At 37.8% G+C, this 24813-nt stretch overlaps 2 protein-coding genes across 4 annotated transcripts; one reads left to right on the forward strand and one right to left on the reverse strand.

The window, feature by feature from the left end:
• On the forward strand, positions 5632-6407 carry LOC109838913 (uncharacterized mitochondrial protein AtMg00810-like). Its single transcript, XM_020407339.1, has 2 exons — positions 5632-5978; positions 6038-6407. Exons 1-2 carry the CDS (start codon positions 5632-5634, stop codon positions 6405-6407), a joined length of 717 nt encoding a protein of 238 aa, XP_020262928.1.
• On the reverse strand, positions 9681-20861 carry LOC109837730 (zinc finger protein 346-like). 3 transcript variants are annotated; one of them, XM_020406074.1, is made up of 5 exons: positions 20626-20861; positions 20433-20515; positions 18198-18308; positions 12439-12670; positions 9681-10352 (listed from the first exon to the last, which is right to left on the reverse strand). In XM_020406074.1, the coding sequence occupies exons 4-5, from the start codon at positions 12628-12630 to the stop codon at positions 9837-9839; spliced, it is 708 nt and encodes a 235-aa protein (XP_020261663.1). In that variant the 5' UTR covers positions 12631-12670; positions 18198-18308; positions 20433-20515; positions 20626-20861; the 3' UTR covers positions 9681-9836. The 3 variants fall into 3 exon arrangements, with proteins under 3 accessions (XP_020261663.1, XP_020261664.1, XP_020261662.1); XM_020406075.1 differs by lacking the exon at positions 18198-18308 and having other exon boundaries at positions 20448-20515; XM_020406073.1 differs by lacking the exon at positions 18198-18308 and having other exon boundaries at positions 20626-20860.

The raw sequence follows: 24813 nt of genomic DNA on the forward strand, positions 1-24813 counted from the left end.
TAAAACGTAAAGGAAAATGTGAAGATTGGTTCCCTTGAGGAACATATCGTGAGATCAATTTTGGAAGTCCAGGTTAAGAACCATACTTACTATCCAGAACAGATTTTTTTTAACAATAAAGCAAACAGTTGCCTTTAAAAATTACCTAAGAAGGTCTAACTGACTTGGATAAGCTGCCTACGAGTAGTACTTTAAAGTCTTAGGCTCGACTCTTCTGGAGAACACTCATAGGAATCTGATTTTCTTGAATACTCGAGACCATACGGTTAGGAGGTGTCTTAGCACGGTCGAGCGGTTTGATCCTATGCTAGTGCCTCATCAAACACAAAAGAAGATGGGCTTGTCCCCTGGGCCAAAAAATTGTACAGCTATGCACCAGAATTTTGTTCTCTCCGTGGGTATGTCAAGTAATCACTGCGGCCAAAGCATTAGGGGGAAAAAGCTACTACCAACTATCTAGCGTGTGCTGTATATATAATATTATATATATTATTATATATATATATATATGCTTGATTTTGATTACCTAATTTTATTATAAAGAAATTCTAGATTGCAAAGTCTGCTCTAGTCACAACTAGTTTTGTCACCCAGGATTCACACTAGAGTACATAACAAAGCAAAATGAGGATTTTCATAAAAATATTCTATTCTTTTGAACAACGTTAATAATACAAGCATCCAAATCCACCCACAAGCATATATTTTTCAACCACTTACCAATTTCCAACTCTATTTTAAGACCTTACTCTGTCATATCTTTCAAGAAATGGCAACGTTAACTGCAGAATTGATCTCTAGAAGAGCGACAAACAAACAAAGAGGAGAGAGTAATCGTAAACCTTTTACATGTTTACTTAGGAATATGTGCATGTACCTAAAACAATGATGAAAGGTACAAGTATAGCAAAATACACTGAGATAGCCAAAACCAATGTGAAACCTACATTCTGGCTGGAGTGCATTAAGAGAAGGAAATATTGGAGCTCAAGGCAAAGCAAGCACAGTCCACGGCGCAGATTATCAGGCATGATCACTAAGACTATGATCGACAATCACTGATGGCATCAGAATTTTCAGGCTGACATTTGGTGGTCAACCGAAAATAAAGAAAGCAACAAGTGCGCTTTCATGATAGACGATTGATACCAATTAGACTAAGTTTTGATCTCCCACGGATACATCAGAGAAGATGTTTCTAGACACTATATTGGAAGTGTTGTCTTCTCTGTAGATGATGTGGAAGGAGAGGTGGCAAGCCGAAAAAGTTAATAAGTTGAGACATTCAGTCTTAATGGCCAGAGTACCATTTCTATGCTTGCTAGCTATATTGACATCTAGGAATAACCCATCCCCGTAATGCACGTCTATATACTATGTGCACATCAAAGTGCCAGAAAAGAAAATTGAAACTGAGAAGTACGCAGCCCTAGACATGGGTCACAACGGCAACATACACATCAACATCAATCAGTAAATGACTGAACTGATCCTAAGCTATATCCATGTCCCTCATGGATGCGAATCATCGATCATGGGTTAGGTATCTGATTGTTATTCCCATCAATAGCAGCTTAAAATTGGATGTATCGAAAGATAAGCCTGTTTATAAACATTGTTAAGTTAAGTATTGGGTATTGGGTTAATGGGTTGTTACCCGTTAACCTTAACCCTATTTGTATGGCTATATATATCTCTCTTGTTATTCTCAATAAACAACAATTAGGGTTTTCTCAATTCTCTACATGGTATCAGAGCATGAAACCCTAGCCGTCACAAATCCTCATTCAAAAACCCTAGCCGCCGCCGCATCTTCTCCTTGCCGCCGCTACAGTACCGCCACAAATTCTCAATTCTCTACGATGTGCTGCTACAGTATCGCCACTGCCGCTACAGTACCACTGCTACAGTGCCCCCCTACAGCATGTTGCCTATTCCCTCAACATCTCAGTCTTCAAACTGATGAGAGGAAGAGTGTCTATCTCACGTTGTTGAGATATTTCACTTTTATTCTTGTTTCCTTCGAGAAACAAGAATATAGAAATTGAGCCTTTGTGCAAACAAAAGCCAGGGCTCTCTCCCTCAGGTGATCTCGCCTACGCAGCGTGAGTGCATGACTATCTACCACTCTGCCTCTAATCCTGCTCCTGATCTGCTCTTAGCTTATGTTTCAAGAACGGATCTCTACTACTAATCTGCCTATTTGACTACTATTAGTCTCCTATTGTTGTTCAAAAATTAAAAATGACTACTACTTCGATGTCGGACATCTCCTCCTCTACTACTCCTTCTATTGTTGCTGGTGAGACCTCTGCGCCCAAGGTAGTCTTGGGGACTACTATTAAATTGAATGGTGCAAACTATCTGCTCTGGCCACAAGCTTTCCGCATCTTCATTGGCGCTCAGAGCAAACTACCACATCTTTTTGCATCTCCACCACCAACCTCAGATCCCACCTACAATTCATGGCTCTCATCTGATTATTGTGTTATGACTTGGCTTCTCAACAGTATGGAAGCACAGATCAGTAGCAGCGTTGTGTTTTTAACCACTGCGAAGGAGATGTGGGACATCCTAAAGATTATGTACGGGAACGAGAAGAATGTTTCCCGTGTATTTGAAATTTATGAGCGACTGTTTGCTCTCAAACAGGGAGATAAGTCAGTTCCGGAATTCTTTGGTGAATTGAAGGGACTGATAGACGAACTAGAGATGCATCAGCCTGCAGTAGCTGATGCAGCGACGCTATTAGGGTATCGTCGTGATCTGGCAGTATCCAAATTTCTCTCTGGGTTGAACCCTAATTTACAGTCCTAGGTGAGGGGACAGATATTATGTGGAGATACAATTCCCTCACTCACTGCTACATTCTCCAGAGTCATGCAGGTCTCTACTGGTGTTACTTCTGATACTACTGCACCATCTCCACCTACGATGGATCAGTCTGCCATGTTCTCTAATCGAGGCAAAGGCCACGGTCGTGGTCGTGGCCGTGATTCAGGGGGAGGACGTGCCTCCTTTGGTGGGAGGCAAGGTGAATCTGATAAGGGCTCACGATAGTATGGTCATTGTGGGAGAACCAATCATATTTCTGAGAAGTGCTGGGAGAAGTTTGGTCGTCCTCAGTGGGCCCAGGTAGCTGATACAGAGTCGACTAACTCATCTATTTCTGCTACTACTTCTGGTGGTCCAGCTGTTATTGCACCTACTGTTCAGATTTCTCAGGCAGATTATGAGAGGTTGCGCCAGCTAGAACTCTCTCAGAACATTCATTCTGCTACTCATGCATCCTCTTCAGGTATGGATGCTTACATAGCTTCTTCTCACAAACCCTGGGTACTAGATTCTGGAGCCTCATCTCATATGACAGGTATAAAGGATCACTTTGTATCTTTACATCTTTCTGATAAGTTTCCATCTATCCGCATTGCTGATGGTACTCTTTTTCCAATTCGTGGTGATGGAGTAGTTCATCCTACTTCCTCTTTAAAACTAACTGATGTGTTATATGTTCCCAAATTCCCTGTTAGCCTATTATCCATTAGCAAGTTTACAAAACAAAATAATTGTAAAGTCACCTTCTTTCCATCTTATTGTGTTTTTCAGGACCTAGTAACTGGGATGAAGATTGGTTCGGGGCATGAGAGAGGAGGTATGTACCATTTGGACTACAGTGTGCCAGAGGCTGACCTTGTTACATCACAGTCTGACTCCACTTTATTGTGACACTGGCGTCTGGGTCATCCTTCACTATAAAAACTTAGATCGATAGTTTCTGTTCAGCCATCTATTTCCTCTTTAGGTTGTGAGTCGTGTGAATTGGGTAAGCACCATCGTGCTACTTTTCAGAGTCGAGTCGATAAACGTAGTAGTTTTGCTTTTGAGTTGGTTCATTCCGATGTCTGGGGTCCTTATCGTGTTCCCTCTGTGCAAGGTTTTCGACATTTTATTATCTTTGTTGATGATTTCTTTCGCATGACGTGGCTTTATCTGTTAAAAGAGAGGTCAGAGGTCTCGCACGTTATTGAACTCTTTTATAATGAAATAAAAACTCAGTTCTCTACTTATGTTCGTATTCTTCGTACTGATAATGCTTTGAAATATATGAAAAGTGATGTTTCAAAATTTTGTGCTCTTAATAGCATTATTCATCAGACTTCTTGCTCTCACATTTCACAAAAAAATGGAATTGCTGAGAGGAAGCATAGGCATATTCTAGATGTTGCTAGAACACTGATGATACATATGAATATTCCAAAGTATTTGTCGTCTGATGCTGTTCTCACTGCAAATTATTTGATTAATCGCATGCCTTCCTCTGTCCTTGATGGTTTAATACTATTCAATTGTCTTTATCCTGATAAAAAACAATTCTCTGTGTTTCCCCATGTCTTTGGTTCTACGTGTTTTGTTCAGGATTTAACTGCCGGTGTGGATAAGTTGTCATCTAGATCCATCAAATGTGTTTTTGTTGGATACTCTCGTACTCAAAAAGGGTATAGGTGTTATCATCCGTCCACCAGGAAATATTTTGTGTCTGTTGATGTTACCTTTTTTGAGTATGTCCTATATTTTTCGTCTGGTTTCACTACTATTGGCTGTCCACAGGTACCACTACCTTCTTCTGCTCCTATTACTATTCCATTACCTTCTCCTGTAGCTCCTGCACCGAAGCCTCTACTGACATACTCTTGCCGCCCAAAAGTACATGCCCCTGAATCTGCTACTGCTGAAGCTTCATCTCCAGCTGTCGATCCATCTCATGTTGAGACCTCTATTCCTTCTGACTTGGATATCCCTATTGCTCTTCGCAAAGGTAAACGGTCTTGTCCGAAATATCCTATATCTCTTTTTGTCTCTTATGACCGTCTCAATCCATCTTTTCGTCAGTTTGCCTTGTCCTTATCCACTGTATCTATACCTAGGTCATATGAGGAAGCTATGTTAGTACCATCTTGGAAGCAGGCCATAGATGTGGAAATGAATGCACTACTTTCTAGAGGGACTTGGGACTTGGTTTCTCTTTCTACTAGAGCAACTGTGGTTGGTTGCAGATGGGTGTATACCCTGAAATATCGCCCTAATGGGTCTGTTGACCGTTATAAAGCTCGCCTGGTTGCTAAAGGTTATACCCAGACATATGGCGTCGACTATTTTAAAACCTTTTCTCCCGTTGCTCGTCTCAACTCCATCAGAATTCTTTTCTCTCTGTCTCCCGTTGCTCGTCTCAACTCCATCAGAATTCTTTTCTCTCTGGCTGTTAATATGGATTGGGCGATGTACCAACTAGATGTGAAGAATCATTTCCTTTATGGTGATTTAGACGAGGAGGTTTATATGGAGCAACCTCCTGGGTATGTTGCTCAGGGGGAGAATATTATCTGCAGGCTGAGAAAGACCATCTATGGGTTAAAGCAGAGTCATCGAGCTTGGTTTGATAAGTTCATCAAGGTTATTTCTAATGTTGGTTTCTAACGTTGTCAGTCTGATCACTCTATCTTTCTTCGACGCACAACAACTGGTTTGGTTATTTTAGCCGTATATGTTGATGATATTCTGCTGACTGGGAGTGACTCTATTGCCTTAGCTGAGACTAAGGAGTATCTAAACCGTCATTTTATCACTACGGACATGGGAAAGCCAAAGTATTTTCTTAGGATTGAAGTTGCATATAAAAAACATGACATGTTGTTGTCCCAAAAGAAGTATGTGCTAGATTTACTAGAAGAAGCAGGTCTCTTGGAATGCAAACCTGCAAGCACTCCAATGGAGGCAAATGTTGATTTGTGGCGTGATGATACCTCTCTACTAGATGATGCTGCACGATATAGGAGACTAATTGGGAAGCTAATATATTTGACAGTTACCAGACCTGATATTACTTTTACAGTAGGTGTTATGCACAAACCTAGAGAGGTTCATTGGACAGCAGCTCTGAAGATTTTGGCATATGTTAAGAGTTGTCCTGGCAAGGGATTGTTATATAAGAAGCATGTGCATACTCACATTTCGGCTTTCTCTGATGCTGGCTACGCAGGAGACATAAGAAGCATGTGCATACTCACATTTCGGCTTTCTCTGATGCTGGCTACGCAGGAGACATGGGAGACCAGAAGTCAACCTCAGGATTTTGTACTTTTGTTGGAGGTAATCTTGTGACTTGGAGAAGCAAGAAACAAGATGTAGTATCACGATCTAGTGCAGAGGCCGAATATAGAGCAATGGCTCACACTGCTTGTGAGATGGTGTGGCTAAGAAAGTTTATGACAGAGTTTGGTTTTGTTCAGCCTGGACCCATGCCAATACATTGTGACAACCAGTCTGCCATTTATATTGCACAGAATCCTGTGTTTTATGAGAGGACAAAACATATTGAAGTTGACTACAATTTTGTTAGAGATGCTTGAGAGAAGAAGATAGTATCTCTCATATTCACTCCGTCCTCACAACAACTTATTGATATTCTTACCAATGCTACTTCTTCAAAGGTGTTCTCTACTATATATGACAAGCTGGGCATGGTAGACAACTATGCTCCAGCTTGAGGGAGAGTGTTAAGTTAAGTATTGGGTATTGGGTTAATGGGCTGTTACTCGTTAACTTTAACCCTATTTGTATGACTATATATATCTCTCTTGTTATTCTCAATAAACAACAATTAGGATTTTCTCAATTCTCTACAAACATCTTTATGCAGTTTCTATTTAAAGGATTTCACCTGACCTCTAACCAAGTTTAATGTAATCTACCCTGAAACTTGCGCTTCAGTCTCGTACACCTCATTCCAGAAGTTCAATGGAACATAGTTTAGCTGGGAATGTTCTGTCCATCATTCTTCTCACTGATAAAACTGCATGTCGATCATTCTTCTCACTGATCTCTTAAAACCGTTTTAGTAATTACAAGTATCTAACAATAATCTACTGAACTATAATTTTTATTCCAAGTGTTTCCATTATATAAACTACTAAACAAAATGGTTCGAACTTGGACCAGGGCCGGCCCCGAGGTTTGGGTTGCCATAGCCCAATCCAATTTTGGTTGCCCCTTATATTAAAAATTTGGTACGAACAATAACGATAAAAATAAATACATATAATACAATTTAGCGTTCTATATTGGGCTCAAACTGATAATATTCTCTTGCAAAATCAATATTCATATAAGAAAAAATTACATTTGTGCTACAATTTAATTTAAAGAAAAACACTTCTCCTTGAATTTTTTGAAGCGAATTCTTCAATTAATTAAGTCACCATACTCGAGTTTCTCGAAGTATTCATTTTCAATTGATATCATTGCCAATCTATTCAATCAATCATGTGACATGGTAGTGCGAAGATAACATATATGAAATCACAACAATCAACTAAATTGATGCCGGAACGAAGACTTAGCAATATCATTATTATTAAAACAATCAAACAATTAATCTAAATCGCAATCCAATAATATGAATGTCATCAAATCAAAGTTAAATTGAGATTATAATTAAAACCAAATAGAAATATATCAGATTATCGTCCATTAGGATTTTCGAGTTTTAGATGACTAGAAGGGAGATAAACTTTTTAACAAGTAAACATTATTTTCTCTTTCTGTTTTTCAACTTTGCTAAGCTTCTTTTAAACTTATGGAGACCGTGAGAAACTAGTCAGAAGGCATAACTGTGCCACCCAATAAGCTAAATCAAATCTAATTTCCAGTTTCAAAACAAAAATCTGGACGAAACCGCCCAAACATCATAACCCCTAATTCAACAACTAATATTCAACCAAAATTCAAAATCAAAAATCTTAATTTCATTGCAAAACATCAAAACCCCAAATTTCCGTCCAAAAAACCCTAAAATTATTTATTTAAAAAATTATCTGATTGTGTTTCTTTGATGGACCGATCGGCCGTCGGCGTCGATAAGTCGATTCAGATTCTCTCCGTCTTTTGGGTGACTGGATCAGACTATCGAAGGAGGAGTCAGCGGGGTGGTCCTTCGCGGGGTGGTCCGATGGATGGGAGCAGAGACGGGAAGGAGGAGTTGGAGGTTGACGGAACAGAGACGGCGGAACAGAGCGGTGTCTCCTTCGATTCAGATTCTCTTCGTTTTTTTTTGTGAGCGGCGGAACAGAGACGAGAAGGAGGAGAGGAGGTTGATGGAAATAAAGGAGGAGTTAAATAAAGGAGGAGTTGGGTAGGGCTTTGGGTATTAATAAGAGTTTTTTACTAATAGAACCCCTAACAATTTTTGTATAAAAGTCCTCTTACAAAGTCCACTTCGAAAATTATTACGGTTTGAGAGATGAATTATGTAATCGCGATGGTTGCCCCTCGGCCCTGGGTTGCCCCACCCCCGGGGCTTGGTGGGCTTACCCCAGGGCCGGCCCTGACCTAGACACACATTTTTCTGTGGTAAGGAAATATAAAAGGAGAAAAAATTGAAGAAAAAGAACTTCCTTCTTCATAATGCGAGAGATGGGATAGAACTCTATACCTCTATATAAGAAGGAAAATATAAAAGGAGAAAAAATTGAAGAAAAAGAACTTCCTTCTTCATAATGAGAGAGACGGGATAGAACTCTATACCTCAGATCTTATCTAGAATGAAAAGCCTTTTATCATTTTTATCTCAGACTCAATGAAATTTCATCTGTAGAGACTGAATAATCATTTTGATCTTTACATCCTGCTCTGTGGTACTCCCCTCTTCCAGTTTTGTAACCAACAATTATTTATGACCAGCATGGATATAAAAAGAGATCTTCATCTTTAATTTGGTCAAGATATTCTTAATATTAAAAGTTTATCACAAAGTAAATTGTACATGCACACACGTAGATATGACACATATCTTCTCTTCCTTATCTGAACTTACTGGGGGAACTTTTTTTTTTTTTTTTGCCTGACCCTGGAAACTAATTTAAGGTCACCTAACGTGAAAACCAAAAAATATACACTTCATCCTCCTTAAGCTTCTTGCATGTCATTTCAAACATCAAATAGGATAATTCTCTACTTGTGACTGGTACTTTTTCAAATTTATCTCCTGAAACTAATCTAGCATTCACTAGCTTGCCAGAATGAGGGTCTAAGGAATCTTCCATTAATGGTATTCAGGTGATCGCTAATATCTCAAAACACTCCTCACTTTTCTTACAAATCAAAAGAAGAAAAAGCAGGATTTTCTTGCTTCTATTCATGTATATATTGATATTACTTCTTCAAAACATCCTCCTTCATATGTTCATGCAAGGTACAAGTGGTTTGGAGTTGAAAGATTGTTTCGAAGATTTAATATTAAGGACCTAGATGACCTTCAAAGCACAATAATATAGCGACAATTCTAACACTGGATGAATGATGTCTTCTTGATTTCTAAACATTAGGATTGACTTCTTATTGATCAGATATACCGGAAGATATTAAGGACCTAGATGACCTAAAAAAGCACAATAATATAGCGACAATTCTAACACTGGATGAATGAAGTCTTCCTACTGATCAGATATACAGTTGATATTTAATGATCGTGTATACCAGATAATCCAATCATAAAGAGCATGCAGACTTCAGAACTGGAGCCAGAACAAACTGTCAGACTAACGCAGATTATATATATAGTAATGCGAACTAATAACCCAGAGCTCATACACATATAAACCTTTTACAAGAGGATCCAACGTGAGTGAGAACATAAAACATAAAATTTCGACTTTCTCATAATAAGTCATGGAAAATTAAGTTAGAACCTTGTCAGTGTTTACTCAGCTTGAACTTGAAGCCATATACAACAATTTGCTTCATTCAAGTTTGCTCAAATTTAGAGTCTAAAACTTGGCAGCTTATGGACTACTAACATTTAGAAGTCTTACCTCATGAAGACGGATAGTGTGCTTCTTCCCCACAAGATGTTGAGATAACGCCAATTCATTTACACAAAGGATACTGCACTCATTACACCATAAAAGCTTGTGCCTTTTCATCTCAGCCTCCTTACTGTTTCCAAAGGTCTCCTCCCATTTAGCCTTGTGCTTCTTCCCTTGACAGTGTTGCTTATAGCTGAAGTCATTCATACATGGCACTTGACAAATATTACACCAAAATTGGTTCACCGGGCTTGATGAGGACTGCATAGCGAGTGCTAAAGTTTGTGGTTCCTTTAGTAAAGGAAGTGCAGGCTTGTGGAATGATGGTTGTTGCGGTAGGCACCTTTTACACTGTAAATGCTGAGATGAAGGCTTGTTCTGTTCTAATGAAGCGTGTTGATTTAAGGGTGATGGAGATTCTTCCTCCAATGGAGTTGAAGAAAAGGTTGCTTTTCTCTTTCTTTCATAAAGATTATTTTTCGGAGGCAGCTCCTAGGAGAAAACATGAAAAGGATCATGAATTAAGATCTAGGAGCAAACAAATTTGACCACAGAATTAAAGGTACACTACCATTATCTCCATGTAATTCCTCAACAAGGAAAACATTATCTCAATCTGCATACTCTATGGATTGCACCGCCTAGACAAGTTTTATCCGCAGACTAGTGTGGAAGTCAAAGCAAAATACAGAAAATCTCATCTTTCTTATGCAGAGCTTACGAGAAATGAGAAAGTATTTACTAATTGAAGTGATATATACTTCATGGTGTGTCCTAGACGGTGAAATATGCAACAGTCGAACTATACTACAGTAAAATAAAGCATGATCTAGTGGTTTCATACATCAGGGAAAAAGTATATTATGCTTTGTACCAAAAGGAAAACTAAAAAGAAAACATTTGCAAGCAGAGAAGAACTCGTATGCACTTAGGTTGCTAAATAAAGAGGCAACGCTGTATGATACACTCTGATATACATGTAACTTACTACGAATGATATGTGGAATGGAGAATAGGCTAAAATGGATCAGTATTGGGACCACAGTTCACTTACAACTATTTTCTAGTATTAATTTGATAATTATGAATGTAATGGTTGCATGCATATGAATAGAGAAGAGGTATACACATACATCTGAAGACAAGTGAAATTGAGGACAATGAGAGTTCAAAATTTCGTCATTCAATTACTGATATTTTTTTCGAAGAAGACTATACTCTTTCCTGAGGATACAAATCACACTATATTTGAAAAGATATGATAACAATTATAATGATATCAAATAAAATTTCAAGATCCAAAAAATTGGATATATAATAAGGTAAGTCGAAAAACCTGCAAATGCATGGCTAGATCACAATCTCGCATGTTGGGTTTTGGAGGGCACTGGTTGGAGTAGCAGTTGAGGTATAAACAATGATTCAAATTATTACTAACACATGATATACCTTTAAGCCATGTGTTACCTAGGGGTAAAATAGGAACAATTCATTGCTCATTTCCATTATGTTAAGTGGCATTCAGCAGAGATTCAAGACATCCATTACAAGCAGTCTCTGGCTGGAGGAAATTTATGTTCTTCCAGATATATTTTATGTTGTATAATTTACTGTAATCTTTAGTTGTATACTCCTTTTGCATGCAATAGTAATAACTCTCTCTACATATCTCTTGCACGCTGATTCTAGAAAGGAGAAAAGAGATTCACAATTCATGTTCAATAATGTCTTTGATGTTAATTGTTGGCATGTGACAAGAGAGAACTAGTCGAATTCATAATAAGAACCAATCACTCAATAAAATCTTTTACAAATAATAATAGAAAGAATACCTACAAAAGCATTTCTGCTTTACTACCCTATTTGTAGTCTAATAACAAAACTCTATATATTCTCATTACTTCCAGAAACATAGGTCAACATTTATAGTGCTGGAATGTTCCGTGCTTGTTATGGTTTTGTGTAATGCTGTAGACGATAAGGCCTCTTCTCACATGATCATTATCTTGGAGCTACCTAATAAATTGAAGTCCAGTAGAAGTTTCAGGAAGTTCACATCCTATAGAAGACTATAAGCTTAAACATACTTGTATACTTCTTAAAGGAAAACTGCTTATTTAGGTACAGATTTTAATCTATGATCTCCTAAATGCTATAGGATGTCGAAGGCATTATATGGTCCAAGTCTTTTCTTGCTTCCGCACTGAAAAAAGCCATACAGATTAACTGCAGTAGTAGGATATCTGAACACAATTTTTGCAGAATAGGACAAATGTCATGTATGCAAAACCACATACAAATAGGAGACTGTAACTGGAAATGTTCATAGATCCATATTTCCACTTCAAACGGGCACGTTAAATTTTGTCATTTCACGAATTTAACAAATTCAACAGAATCAATACTAAATAATTGCCGGTGGCACTGGTGTTTGATGGTATAGACAATAAATTGGCAATTCGAAAATAGTATAGACATAGAACTTGTCCAGAAGTAAAGCAAACAAAATAATAAATAAATGATCGACTATCACCTTTAGCTATCAGTTTTTCACAAAAAAGAAGAATCATTTTCTCACCTGAGAAGTTGCAGAAGGGACTCTGGAACTAATAGAAGAATGTAGGGACTTCTTTTCTATTCTATCACGGTATTCTAGCTCCCGCTTCCATGCATCCTCGAAGGATATGTAAGGCCTGATCTCCTCTAGACTGGTAATTTTTTGTTCACAAAAATGTAGTTCTTCTTCTAGTTTCTCACTTGGAGGGTCCATGTCAATTGAAATTTTATTCTTTGAATTGTTTGAGCTTTATCTGATTCAAGAAAACACAAAAGACATATAACTATTAGAATTCCTCACCAACTTAGATTATTCTAGAACAACTTTCTAGAACTTCTTTCTAGTAACATCCTACAAAATATCTACCATGAAGTTTCTAGGAAGATACAAGTGTATGGCTAGTATTTATTCTTCTAGAAACTTCTTAGTAATGTATGGCTAGGATTAACTCTTCTACACACTTCCTAGCCCTCTTAAACAACTATAAATAGGGGTCTTGTGCTCTCATTTGGGAAAGCAAGCAAGCAAGCAAGAAGTGAGCTTGAGAGCTTGAGTGTGTAGTGTAGCCTTGTGTGAGTGTCCACCAAAATAAAGGAATTGTGTGAAAGTGAGGTGTTCTTGTAAGAACAAGTGTTGTATTCTCAAGTGTTCTATCAATAAAAGTTTCCTTTGTGTAGAGTGTTGTGTTCTTCAAATTCCATCAAAGTGGTATCAGAGCAAAGTTCGATCTAGCCGGGCCAATCGAAGGTGCTCGTGTACGAGATGGCGAACATGATCCAGCCACAGATTCCGAAGCTGATGAAGACCAATTACGACAACTGGAGTATCCAGATGAAAGTCTTGCTCGGCTCGCAAGACTTGTGGGAGCTCGTGGAGAATGGCTACACTGAACCAGAGTCACTTGCAAACCCCCTCCCCCCGCCACTCAGAAGAGTGAGTTGAAGGAGGTCAGAAAAAGAGACAAAAAAGCTTTGTTCCTAATATTCCAAGGCGTAGATGAATCTGCGTTTGAGAAGATTTCCAATGCCCTGTCCTCTAAAGAAGCATGGGAGATTTTACAAAAATCCTATCAAGGTGCGGAAAGAGCCAAAAAGGTACGCCTCCAAGCATTAAGAGTTGAATTTGAAAATTTGAAGATGAAAGCTACAGAATCAATATCGGATTATTTTAGTAGAGTTCAGACAATAACAAATCAAATGAAGAGAAATGGAGAAGCAATTAATGATGTAAGAATTATGGAGAAGATACTTAGGACTTTAGACTCTAAATTCAAATATATTATTCCGGCAATACAAGAGTCTAAAGATCTTTCCGAAGTATCTATTGATGAGCTGCAAGGTTCTCTGCAAGCTTATGAACAAGATATAAACATTAGTTCAAATCAAGCGGAGAATCTAGAACAAGCCTTGCAGAGTAAGATGACTATCAAAGAAGATAGTCGAAGAGGACGTGGAGGCTACAGAGGCAGAGGCTCATTTCGAGGTGGCTCAAACTTCCAGCAAGGTCGTAGGAGACAGTACCAAGGAGGCCATGAAAATCAAGATCGAAATAGAGATCGTGAACGATCATTCGATCGAGGACGAGGTCGTGGCACACGAGGACGAGGACAAGGAAGAAGTTACCATGAGGACAGATCTCAGCCACAGTGTTACAAATGTAAGAGATACGGTCATCTCAGCTACGAATGTTGGGAGAAATCAAATCAAGTGGCAGAAAGAAGCAACTTTGTAGAAAGGGAGCAGGCAGACACTTCAACAGTCCTGTTGACGTACCAGGAGAGCGAAAGCAAGAATAAAGATATCTGGTATCTAGATTCAGGTGCCAGTAACCACATGTGCGGCATCAAGGAGTTCTTTACCGAGCTGAACGAGATGGTACAAGGAGATGTCACTTTTGGAGATCAGTCAAAGATTCCAGTAAAAGGCAAGGGAAATATAATGATCCAGACAAAGACGGGCGAGAACAGGTACATCTCTGATGTCTACTATGTTCCAGCATTACGAAATAATATTTTGAGCCTAGGCCAGCTCCTTGAAAGAGGCTATGATATACATCTAAAAGACCTTGCCCTCACTATTAAAAATAAAAATGAAGTTATTGCAAAGGTGAACATGTCTAGAAATAGACTGTTTACCTTAAATATTCATGCTGACCCTGTCAAGTGCTTGAAGTCAATCATAAAAGACGAGACTTGGCTCTGGCATCTACGATTCGGGCATCTCGCTTTCAGTGGCCTGAATCTTCTATGGAAGGAGAAAATGGTAAAAGGATTGCCGCAAATCAACCATCCGAACCAGCTATGTGAAGGCTGTATGAAGGGCAAACAACATAGAAGAAGTTTCGAAGTTGGAAAGTCAAGAAGAGCAACAGAGTTGCTACAATTGGTCCACACAGATATTGCAGGACCATTTGAAGTCATCTCTCTTGGAGGAAACAGGTATTTTCTCACATTTATTGATGATTATAGCAGAAAAACTTGGGTTTATTTCCTGAAGGAGAAATCCGAAGCTCTGGAGAAATTCAAAGAATTCAAGGAGATGGTAGAAAAGCAAAGTGGGTACCACATCAAAGTGCTCCGATCAGATCGAGGTGGAGAATACACTTCGAAGGCATTCAACAATTTCAACAAGCAGTACGGGATAATTCATCAACTCACTGCCGCCTACACACCACAGCAGAATGGCATAGCAGAGCGGAAGAATCGTACCATTCTTGATATGGTCAGAAGCATGTTGAAGAGCAAGTACCTGCCAAAGACTTACTGGGCTGAAGCCGTGGACTGTGCAGTTTACCTCCTCAACAGATGTCCGACAAAGAGCGTCAAGTTCAAGACACCATTGGAGATGTGGAGCAACATCAAGCCAAGTGTCAACCACCTGAAGGTGTTTGGGTGTATTGCATATGCACACATCCCGGAGCAGAAAAGAAAGAAGTTGGACGATCGAGGAGAAAAGTGCATATTCGTTGGGTACGAGAGGAGGACAAAAGCATACAAGCTCTACAATCCAGTTACAAAGAAGATGATCATTTCAAGAGACGTGGAGTTCGATGAAGAAGATTATTGGAAATGGACCGATGAAGATAAAAATATTAAAGGTATGTTCTTTGAAGATAATGATGATGACTTGCAGGAGGTTGGAAGACCAGAACAAAGTCCACCTAATAGTCCAGCTCCATCAACCCCAACATCAACGCCGACATCATCCAGCTCAAGTGAAGGAAGCTCTTCAGGGGGAGCAACAAGGAGGATGAGAAGCCTAAGAGATCTGTACGACGATACAGAGCCTGTCGAGATGATGGATGACTACACACTATTCTGCTTGTTTGCAGAATGTGATCCGGTCAGCTATGAAGAAGCTGCTCAAGAAGATAAGTGGAGAAAAGCCATGGATGACGAGATCGAGGCAATCAAGAGAAATGACACATGGGAGCTCACTACCTTACCTGAAGGCCATAAACCAATCGGAGTAAAGTGGGTGTACAAGACAAAGACAAATCAAGATGGCGGAATCGAGAAGTACAAGGCCAGGCTTGTTGCAAAAGGCTATAGTCAGCGAGAAGGAGTTGACTATGAAGAAGTGTTCGCACCAGTCGCGAGGATCGACACCATCCGACTCATTATCGCATTGGCAGCACAGAACCGGTGGAAGATCTACCAGATGGACGTGAAGTCTGCATTCCTGAACGGCTACTTAGAAGAAGAAGTCTACATCAAGCAACCACCAGGGTACGAGGTGAAGAATCAAGAAGACAAAGTCTACAAGCTGAAGAAGGCATTGTATGGACTGAAGCAAGCGCCCAGAGCATGGAATGCCAGAATCGATGCATACTTCCAGAAGAACGGATTCCATCGGAGCCCGTATGAGCACTCTCTCTATACCAAGAAGAAGGATGAAGACATCATGATCGTATGTCTCTACGTGGACGACATGATCTTCACCGGCAACAATCCGAAAATGTTCGAGGAGTTCAAAAAGAATATGATCAAGGAGTTCGAGATGACTGACATTGGAGAAATGTCATACTTTCTTGGAGTAGAAGTGTCGCAATCAGAGAAAGGAATCTTCATCTCTCAGAAGAAGTATGCAAAGGATATCCTTCAGAAGTTCAACATGAGCAACTGCAATCCAGTCGCAACTCCTGCAGAAGTCGGAGTGAAGCTGAGGCGAGACACACCAGGAAGCTATATTGATCCAACTCTATACAAGAGTTTAGTCGGGAGCTTGCGCTACCTAACCATCACCAGGCCCGACATAGTGTTCGCGGTAGGACTGGTGAGCAGATATATGGAGGAGCCAAGACAGGAGCATTTCAAAGCAGCCAAGAGAATTCTCAGGTATGTCCGAGGAAGTATTGATCAAGGATTATTTTATACACAGTGTGCAGATTCAAGATTAGTCGGCTACACCGACAGCGATTATGGTGGAGATTTAGATGAAAGAAAGAGCACATCTGGCTACATGTTCAATATCGGATCAGCAACATTCTCATGGTCATCAAAGAAGCAGTCTGTCGTCGCTCTATCAAGTTGCGAAGCAGAATACATAGCAGCATCGACATGTGCGTGTCAAGCAATATGGCTCAGGAGTCTGATGAAGGAATTGCAACACCAACAAGAAGCACCGACAGAGATTCTCATCGACAACAAGTCAGCTATTGCACTTGCCAAAAATCCGGTAGCACATGGACGAAGCAAACACATAGAGACAAGATATCATTTCATCCGACATCAAGTTAAAAAGAAGACTGTGATGCTGTCATATTGCAAGTCTGAAGACCAAATCGCTGACATCTTCACCAAGCCACTAAAGACAGAGACATTTTTGAAGCTTAAGAAGAAGCTTGGACTTGAGAGAAATGAAAGTTGGTGATGAGGGGGAGTATTAGAATTCCTCACCAACTTAGATTATTCTAGAACAACTTTCTAGAACTTCTTTCTAGTAACATCCTACAAAATATCTACCATGAAGTTTCTAGGAAGATACAAGTGTATGGCTAGTATTTATTCTTCTAGAAACTTCTTAGTAATGTATGGCTAGGATTAACTCTTCTACACACTTCCTAGCCCTCTTAAACAACTATAAATAGGGGTCTTGTGCTCTCATTTGGGAAAGCAAGCAAGCAAGCAAGAAGTGAGCTTGAGAGCTTGAGTGTGTAGTGTAGCCTTGTGTGAGTGTCCACCAAAATAAAGGAATTGTGTGAAAGTGAGGTGTTCTTGTAAGAACAAGTGTTGTATTCTCAAGTGTTCTATCAATAAAAGTTTCCTTTGTGTAGAGTGTTGTGTTCTTCAAATTCCATCAATAACAAGTTATGAATGCCTTCATCTAAAGCAGTCATCCCTAGCATCAGCTCTTATGAAAGAATTGAACATATAATGTCCCTTGATGATTTGTCTAATGAAAATAGAGAGCCAAGGGAACACTTATATAGTAGAAGGTTCAATAATAATAAAAAAGAAATAAAAGGATAAACAAGTAAACAACTTCATCAAGCCAAATCAAATGAGAATTGTTGTAAATTAGTAATACTAAATAATGCATCAGCTGGTAATCTTCAATTCTTAAAAAATTTCTTGGTGCAATAACTAAATATTGAATCAGCTACTTCTGCAACATGAACTGATGATGATATCTCAAAGGCAGGAACAAGAAAAAATATGTTGAATAAGATATGAGATCAGAATGCATTTGGTAAAAAGTCTTCTTGAGAGAAACCACGCGATGAAGAAAAGGAAATTTCTCCAGAGCTGACTATTGAAAACCATAAATGTCTCCAGAAACCTTGAAATCTGCGTTATAACATTTCTTAGTCTGGTAGCTAACAGAGCAGGAAGAAGATAGAAGATGGGAATGTAACTGTAGTAACCAACTTCTAACTTGTCAACTTTTCACCTAGGTAACAAAATCACAATCGTTATGATGATAAAAAAACTAATTGTGTTTACACTCAATAAAGATTTTCTTTCTGAACTAAACTTTAAATCCAAATTTGAATATTATAGATAGCAAAGTTATCTGCGAGGGCATAGGCCCTTTACAAGCACATGTGCAAGGCGCAACGTGATGCGCGTGCCTGAGTGAAGCGAAGCACACATTGCACACATAATTTTTCAATATAGACATTCAAGCACGAAAGAAAATGTATATGCATTTTTACAGAAAAAATATGTCAAGATAAATAATACTACCAAATTACAAAATATGGTTTAAGTCATAATGCTAACACATCCAACATAGTAGCTGTCATAATTTTTCGTATCAGAAGTCAAATCAAGACTAATATTGAATCAAAATCAAATAGTAAAGAAGAATGAGTTAGGGTCTTAAATCAGGTTACTAAAAAGGCCAAATGAGTTTATTTTTCTCTCAAGGATATCAGTTATCTTGTATAAAGGCCCTATTGAAAAGTTAAAGAACAAAAATATATGAGGCTATGCCTTGCAGTCCTGTATGAAGCGCCTTAGCACAGAGCACTTGGAAGGCACAAAAAGACACTGCAACAATGGTTGTGGGGTGCTTCGGCACTGCTGGACATCGCAAGGCTTATGAAGCGTGTGCCTTTGGTAATACTGAAGTAAGCATTTTCAAAGAGTCAAGTAATCCTAAATGGACAAAAGACTTGAGGAAACCAACATTTATACTGAATATAGTCTTTCTATTTATTCCAATAATCAACAGGATGCAAGCATATGTTCTAGTAAACTCCAGCTTGTCGTATATAGTAAAGCCCAAATAGTCACTTAAGCATCTAGCAAGGTGGACTAGTGGACTAATATATCTTTGATATCCTTGAATTGATACATATGACAAACTTGTGTTAAGATCATCTCTAGCATATCTAGTAAAGATCGAACCCATTGTTTTGTATCTTCCACCTTAAGCCAAAAACTCATTACTACAGTTGCAAATAATTGCTTTCTTGTCATTCTATTTATATATGTGCCACATGAATCCACTTAAGCATCCATTAGTTATTATCACACCTGGATAAGTACCTTTCATGCTGAGGGGTGATTATTGATTTCAGAAGGAAGATATAGATTAAACTAGAGAAGCAGCAGAAATTTTTTTTAACGTAGCTCGCCCCAATCTAGGGCGATGTAATTGGTGAAGTAACATGAAGATCCCATGGTCTTACAAATCATGGAGGTATATCTCAAACAACTCAAACTTGGAAGTTCTCTCCCAAGAGTTAACCAAGTTTCATGAACGCACACCTAACCGTTGCCTTAGATGAGTGCCCAATTTGTTACATGAAAAACCTCACATTCCATTTTGGCAATTGCGTACAAAATGTCCCTTTACACCACATCTAAAGCAACAGGTAGGTCACAGGAGCGTTCTTAACCGAGGTCTGGTAGGGGGCCTCTTCTTTCTCTTTCTTACCAATTCCTATTCTCGATGAAGTGGATTATAAGGGTGTTTGGGGAGGCTTATTTTTTGGTCAAACTAGCTTTTAAGCTAGCTCTTTCATCTCTATATGTTTGTTAAAATACCTAATAAGTTAGCTTATAAGTCTCATTTGGAAAACTAGCTGGTATACCCCAGCTTTTGGAAAACTAGCCTATAAGCTCACTTAAATAAGCTAAGTTTGGCCAAACAAATTACTATCCTACTCAAATAGTTTTTATAGCATTTTTATCAAAAAAATCCAAAAGCAACTAAAAGCTAGCATAAGTTAAAAGTTTAAAAAAATAAGCCTTCCCGAACACCCTCTGAGTCGAACTATTAACAAGTGAAGCCCTACAACGAGTACCATCCTTATAGCTATTCCTAATCAATGGCCTTTGACATAGATAACTTAGTTGTTGAATTTCCATGGTACCTAATGTAATTCCTATTAGCGGACCCTCCAACTAGCTAGCAACTTTGCAAGAAAAGCTAGCAGGTTTTTGCTCAAATTGTAATTCTCAACCAAAATGCAAACACTAATCGCTTTAGACCACAAAAAGTCTCAAATTCATCAAAGAACTGCATGAGATAGTTAGGCATAATTTGGGGAATCAGTGACTTTACCAACAACAGTGCTACCTCAAGATCACTGCTCGAGGACGCCGAGGAGGTGGAGGAGGGAAAAGTCACATTTTTACGGCAAACAGCTGCATGAAAAATCAAATTGCAGATGAAATACACGATGAAATAAAAATCGAAATAAAAGATAAGAAGACGAAAAGCATCAGTTCTCGCTGGCCAACTTGCATCCAGATACCTGCAATGCCTCCCTATACAAAGCCAATGGAGCTGCTCAGACGAGACGCTGGTAAAAGATGACGATTGTTTTCCCCAGCAAAAGCCATAAATGAAAAGAGAGAATCAGAGCAGTGTTGAGAATTGAGCTGAGAGATCTTTCGCGTGAGTGCAGAGGACAGAGACCTATTAACAGGAGTCTGGACGTCGAAGGCTGTTTGTTTCGACAATGATATTTATGGAAAATACAATTCCTATATAAGTCTTTTTTCCGTCGTGTGTTTTTTGTGAGTTTCTTGAAAAAGTGTTTTTTACTTTGTGGTTCGCCCTTAGATCATACCAAAAAATAAAGCCTCAATTTCAGTTGTTTATAGGAAATATATAGAGTCCGGATGACGCCCAAAAAAACCCTCCTCCCAATATTTATTCCCATTTATTTGATTTCTAGCTTATAAACTTGGAAATGGGTTCTATTGTTTTTGTGACGTGGTGTGACATTTTAAGAAATCACCTCCCAAAAAAATGGACAACTTTTTCCGAAAAAACATGATGAAACTATTCCTAAAATTGGGTTTTCTATTTTTTTATGTTATTATGCGAGAATGTGAACTTCTGAGGGAGAAAGTTGTGTGAAAGATTCTCAATGCAAATAGCTGAGCAAGAGAGTTTAATAAGAATGTGCCCACATTTTGAGAGCAGTTGAAATGTAATGATATAATTGCTGAGGTGGGTACAGACACAATTTGATTCAACCAAAAAAATAACTTTTTTGTAAAAAAAAATACATTTGTCAGGTTTCACAGCTTTCCAGCCCATTTGGGTTTCTGGGTTTTAAGAAAAAGTAGCTTGTTTTATGAAGCGTTTTTCTTTTTTCTAAACCAAGCAATAGAAAGGGCTGTTTGGTTGGCATTTTTTGCCCTTGTAAAGCTACTAAAACTGACAAAAGCTGTCAGTTTTGGCAGCTTTACAAAGGCAAAAAATACCAACCAAACAGCCCCGAAACGGAAAATAGTGGGAAACACTCTTTTCTAAATGTGTCGGAACCTTTCCAAGAGGTTCTCTACTTTTTTTTTTCTTTTTTTTTGAACTAAGAAGGCTATTTGGTTCATTTTTCAGAAAACTAGAAAAAGAAAATCCGACAAAGAAACCATCTAGTTAGGCTTCCAAGTGATTTCCTAACAAAAACATTTGTGGGTTTCTAAAGGAAATGGAGTCAAATCGGCCATTGATCTGATGTACTCATCAGTAGCCTTTGCTTTTGCTTTCTAACCTTTTAATGTCCATAAATATACATGAGTAAATTGTAAAGATTATTTCTAAATTAAGTTGTGACATGAGGTAAAATACAAATAAATGCACTCATGACTGTAACTTAGTGTCATCAAGTATTTACTATTTCATAAATATCATCTAATAACAGCACAAAGAGCTTAAAGCATTTCTGATCATGGAATTGGCCATGAACTTTATTCAATTTAAGCACGGTCTCAATTGCAATGCAAAATACAACATAAATTACAGTTACCTGAAACATGCAACGATCTCAATTTATGTCAGTAACTTAGTTTTGACAGCTTTACTTGCAAAAACGCCCATTTTTGAGCGTTTTTGCAAGTAAAGCTGTCAAAACTGACAGCTTTTGTCAGTTTTGGCAGCTTTACAAAGGCAAAAAATACCAACCAAACAGCCCCGAAACGGAAAATAGTGGGAAACACTCTTTTCTAAATGTGTCGGAACCTTTCCAAGAGGTTCTCTACTTTTTTTTTTCTTTTTTTTTGAACTAAGAAGGCTATTTGGTTCATTTTTCAGAAAACTAGAAAAAGAAAATCCGACAAAGAAACCATCTAGTTAGGCTTCCAAGTGATTTCCTAACAAAAACATTTGTGGGTTTCTAAAGGAAATGGAGTCAAATCGGCCATTGATCTGATGTACTCATCAGTAGCCTTTGCTTTTGCTTTCTAACCTTTTAATGTCCATAAATATACATGAGTAAATTGTAAAGATTATTTCTAAATTAAGTTGTGACATGAGGTAAAATACAAATAAATGCACTCATGACTGTAACTTAGTGTCATCAAGTATTTACTATTTCATAAATATCATCTAATAACAGCACAAAGAGCTTAAAGCATTTCTGATCATGGAATTGGCCATGAACTTTATTCAATTTAAGCACGGTCTCAATTGCAATGCAAAATACAACATAAATTACAGTTACCTGAAACATGCAACGATCTCAATTTATGTCAGTAACTTGTTTCATACTTCGTAGCCATCAGTGTTATCTAATGGTCTTGCACAAAATAACCACTAATATGACAAATTGCATTGTTTTCAATGGTTTTAAGAATATGTGAATTCTCTGTAGATGTGACAAAGGAGAGAGCTGACATTTTTAATTAGAATTCCAGAGCAAAATTAATAGATCAATGAAGTAGGACCCTTGCCACATAGATGAGGACATTTCATTCAAGTTTCCATTAAGGCTGTTTGTTTGCCTAAAAAAAAGAGGGAAATCAAAGAATAGGAAACTTATTTCTAAGAAAAATTGTTTTGAGATTGTTTGGTTGGCTAAAAAAAGAAGGAAAACAAAGAATGAGAGATGAGTTGTCACATTATTATTGGATGGTGTGGGTGATTTTTTAAGAAAATTTGTTTGGTTGGCTAAAAAAATAAGGAAATAAATTATAAGAAACATATTTCCTGTAATAGGTTCTTTTCTTGTGTTTGGTTCATTCATAAAAATAAAAAAATAAATGAGATGAGATGAGTTGTCATTATATTGTTGGATGATGTGACCCACACTTAAGGAAATCGATTTTCTAGTTTTTTTGGAGGAAATGGGTGGAAATAAAATGTTAATGAGATGAGATGAGTTATCACCATATTATTGGATGATGTGAGTGATTTTTAACGATGAGATGTGATGGAGATGAGATAAGTTGGTTGATGTGACACATTTCTTGTGTTTGATTTATTTTTAGGAAATGATATGAGTTGAGTTGTGGGATGAAAATAATATTTTATTGGATGTTGTGGTGAGTTTTAGGGAAGGAAATGGATGAAAATAATATTTTATTGGTTTCCATGTACTCTTTTCCTTTTCTTGATTTTTAGGAAACCAACCAAACAGACCCTATGAGAATCTCATCCGCCTCAATCTCACTAAACCCTGTGGCCTTCATAATTCCCTCATCGTCGTCGCTTCCTCCTAATTCATGTTAAGTCCGATTCGGTTCATGTTAAATCAAATTTAATCATGTTAAGTCCAATTAGATTCATGTTAAGTCCAATTTAAATTATGTTAAGTCCAATTCGGTTCATGTTAAGTCCAATTTAGTTCTTGTTAAGTCTAATTCGGTTTATATTAAGTCCAATTTAGATCATGTTAAGCCTAATTTAACTTGTTTTAAGTCTAATTTCATGTTACATCCTATTTAGTTCATGTTAAGTCTAATTTAATTTCTTTTAAGTCTAATTTAAATAATGTTATATCTAATTCAACTTGTTTCAAGTTTAAAACAAGTTGAAATAAACTTAACATGAATCACGTTAAGTCTAATTCAACTTGTTTTAAATTTAATTTCATATTAAGTCCAATTTGATTCATGTTAAGTCCATTTTGGTTTCCATGTCATAGCCTTTTAAATCACATAAAACAAGCTTCTTGATAACTAATATCATTTTCTGTCTTAAGTTCAATCCTTATAATACCCAACACTGCATGTATGCCTTCCAATTTTAGTTGATTCTTGTCATGAGCAATGAATCTATGAGAAATCTCATCCGCCTCAATCTCACTAAACCCTGTAGCCTTCCTAATTCCTCTCCTTCCCATAAATTCCCTCATCATCGTCGCTTCCTCCCAGTTCATGTTAAGTCCAATTCATTTCTTGTTAAATCCAATTTAATCATGTTAAGTCCAATTTGATTCATGTTAAGTTCAATTTAAATTATGTTAAGTCCAATTTGGTTCATGTTAAGTCCAATTTAGTTCATGTTAAGTCCAATTCAGTTTATATTAAGTCTAATTTAAATCATGTTAAGCCTAATTCAACTTGTTTAAAGTCTAATTTCATGTTACATCTAATTTAGTTCATGTTAAGTCTAATTTAAAATTTTTTAAGTCTAATTTAAATAATGTTATATCTAATTCAGCTTGTTTCAAGTCTAAAAACAAGTTGAAATAGACTTAACATGAATCACGTTA

The sequence above is a fragment of the Asparagus officinalis genome, chromosome 4 (genome assembly GCF_001876935.1).
Source record: "Asparagus officinalis chromosome 4, Aspof.V1, whole genome shotgun sequence".
NCBI lineage: Eukaryota > Viridiplantae > Streptophyta > Magnoliopsida > Asparagales > Asparagaceae > Asparagus > Asparagus officinalis.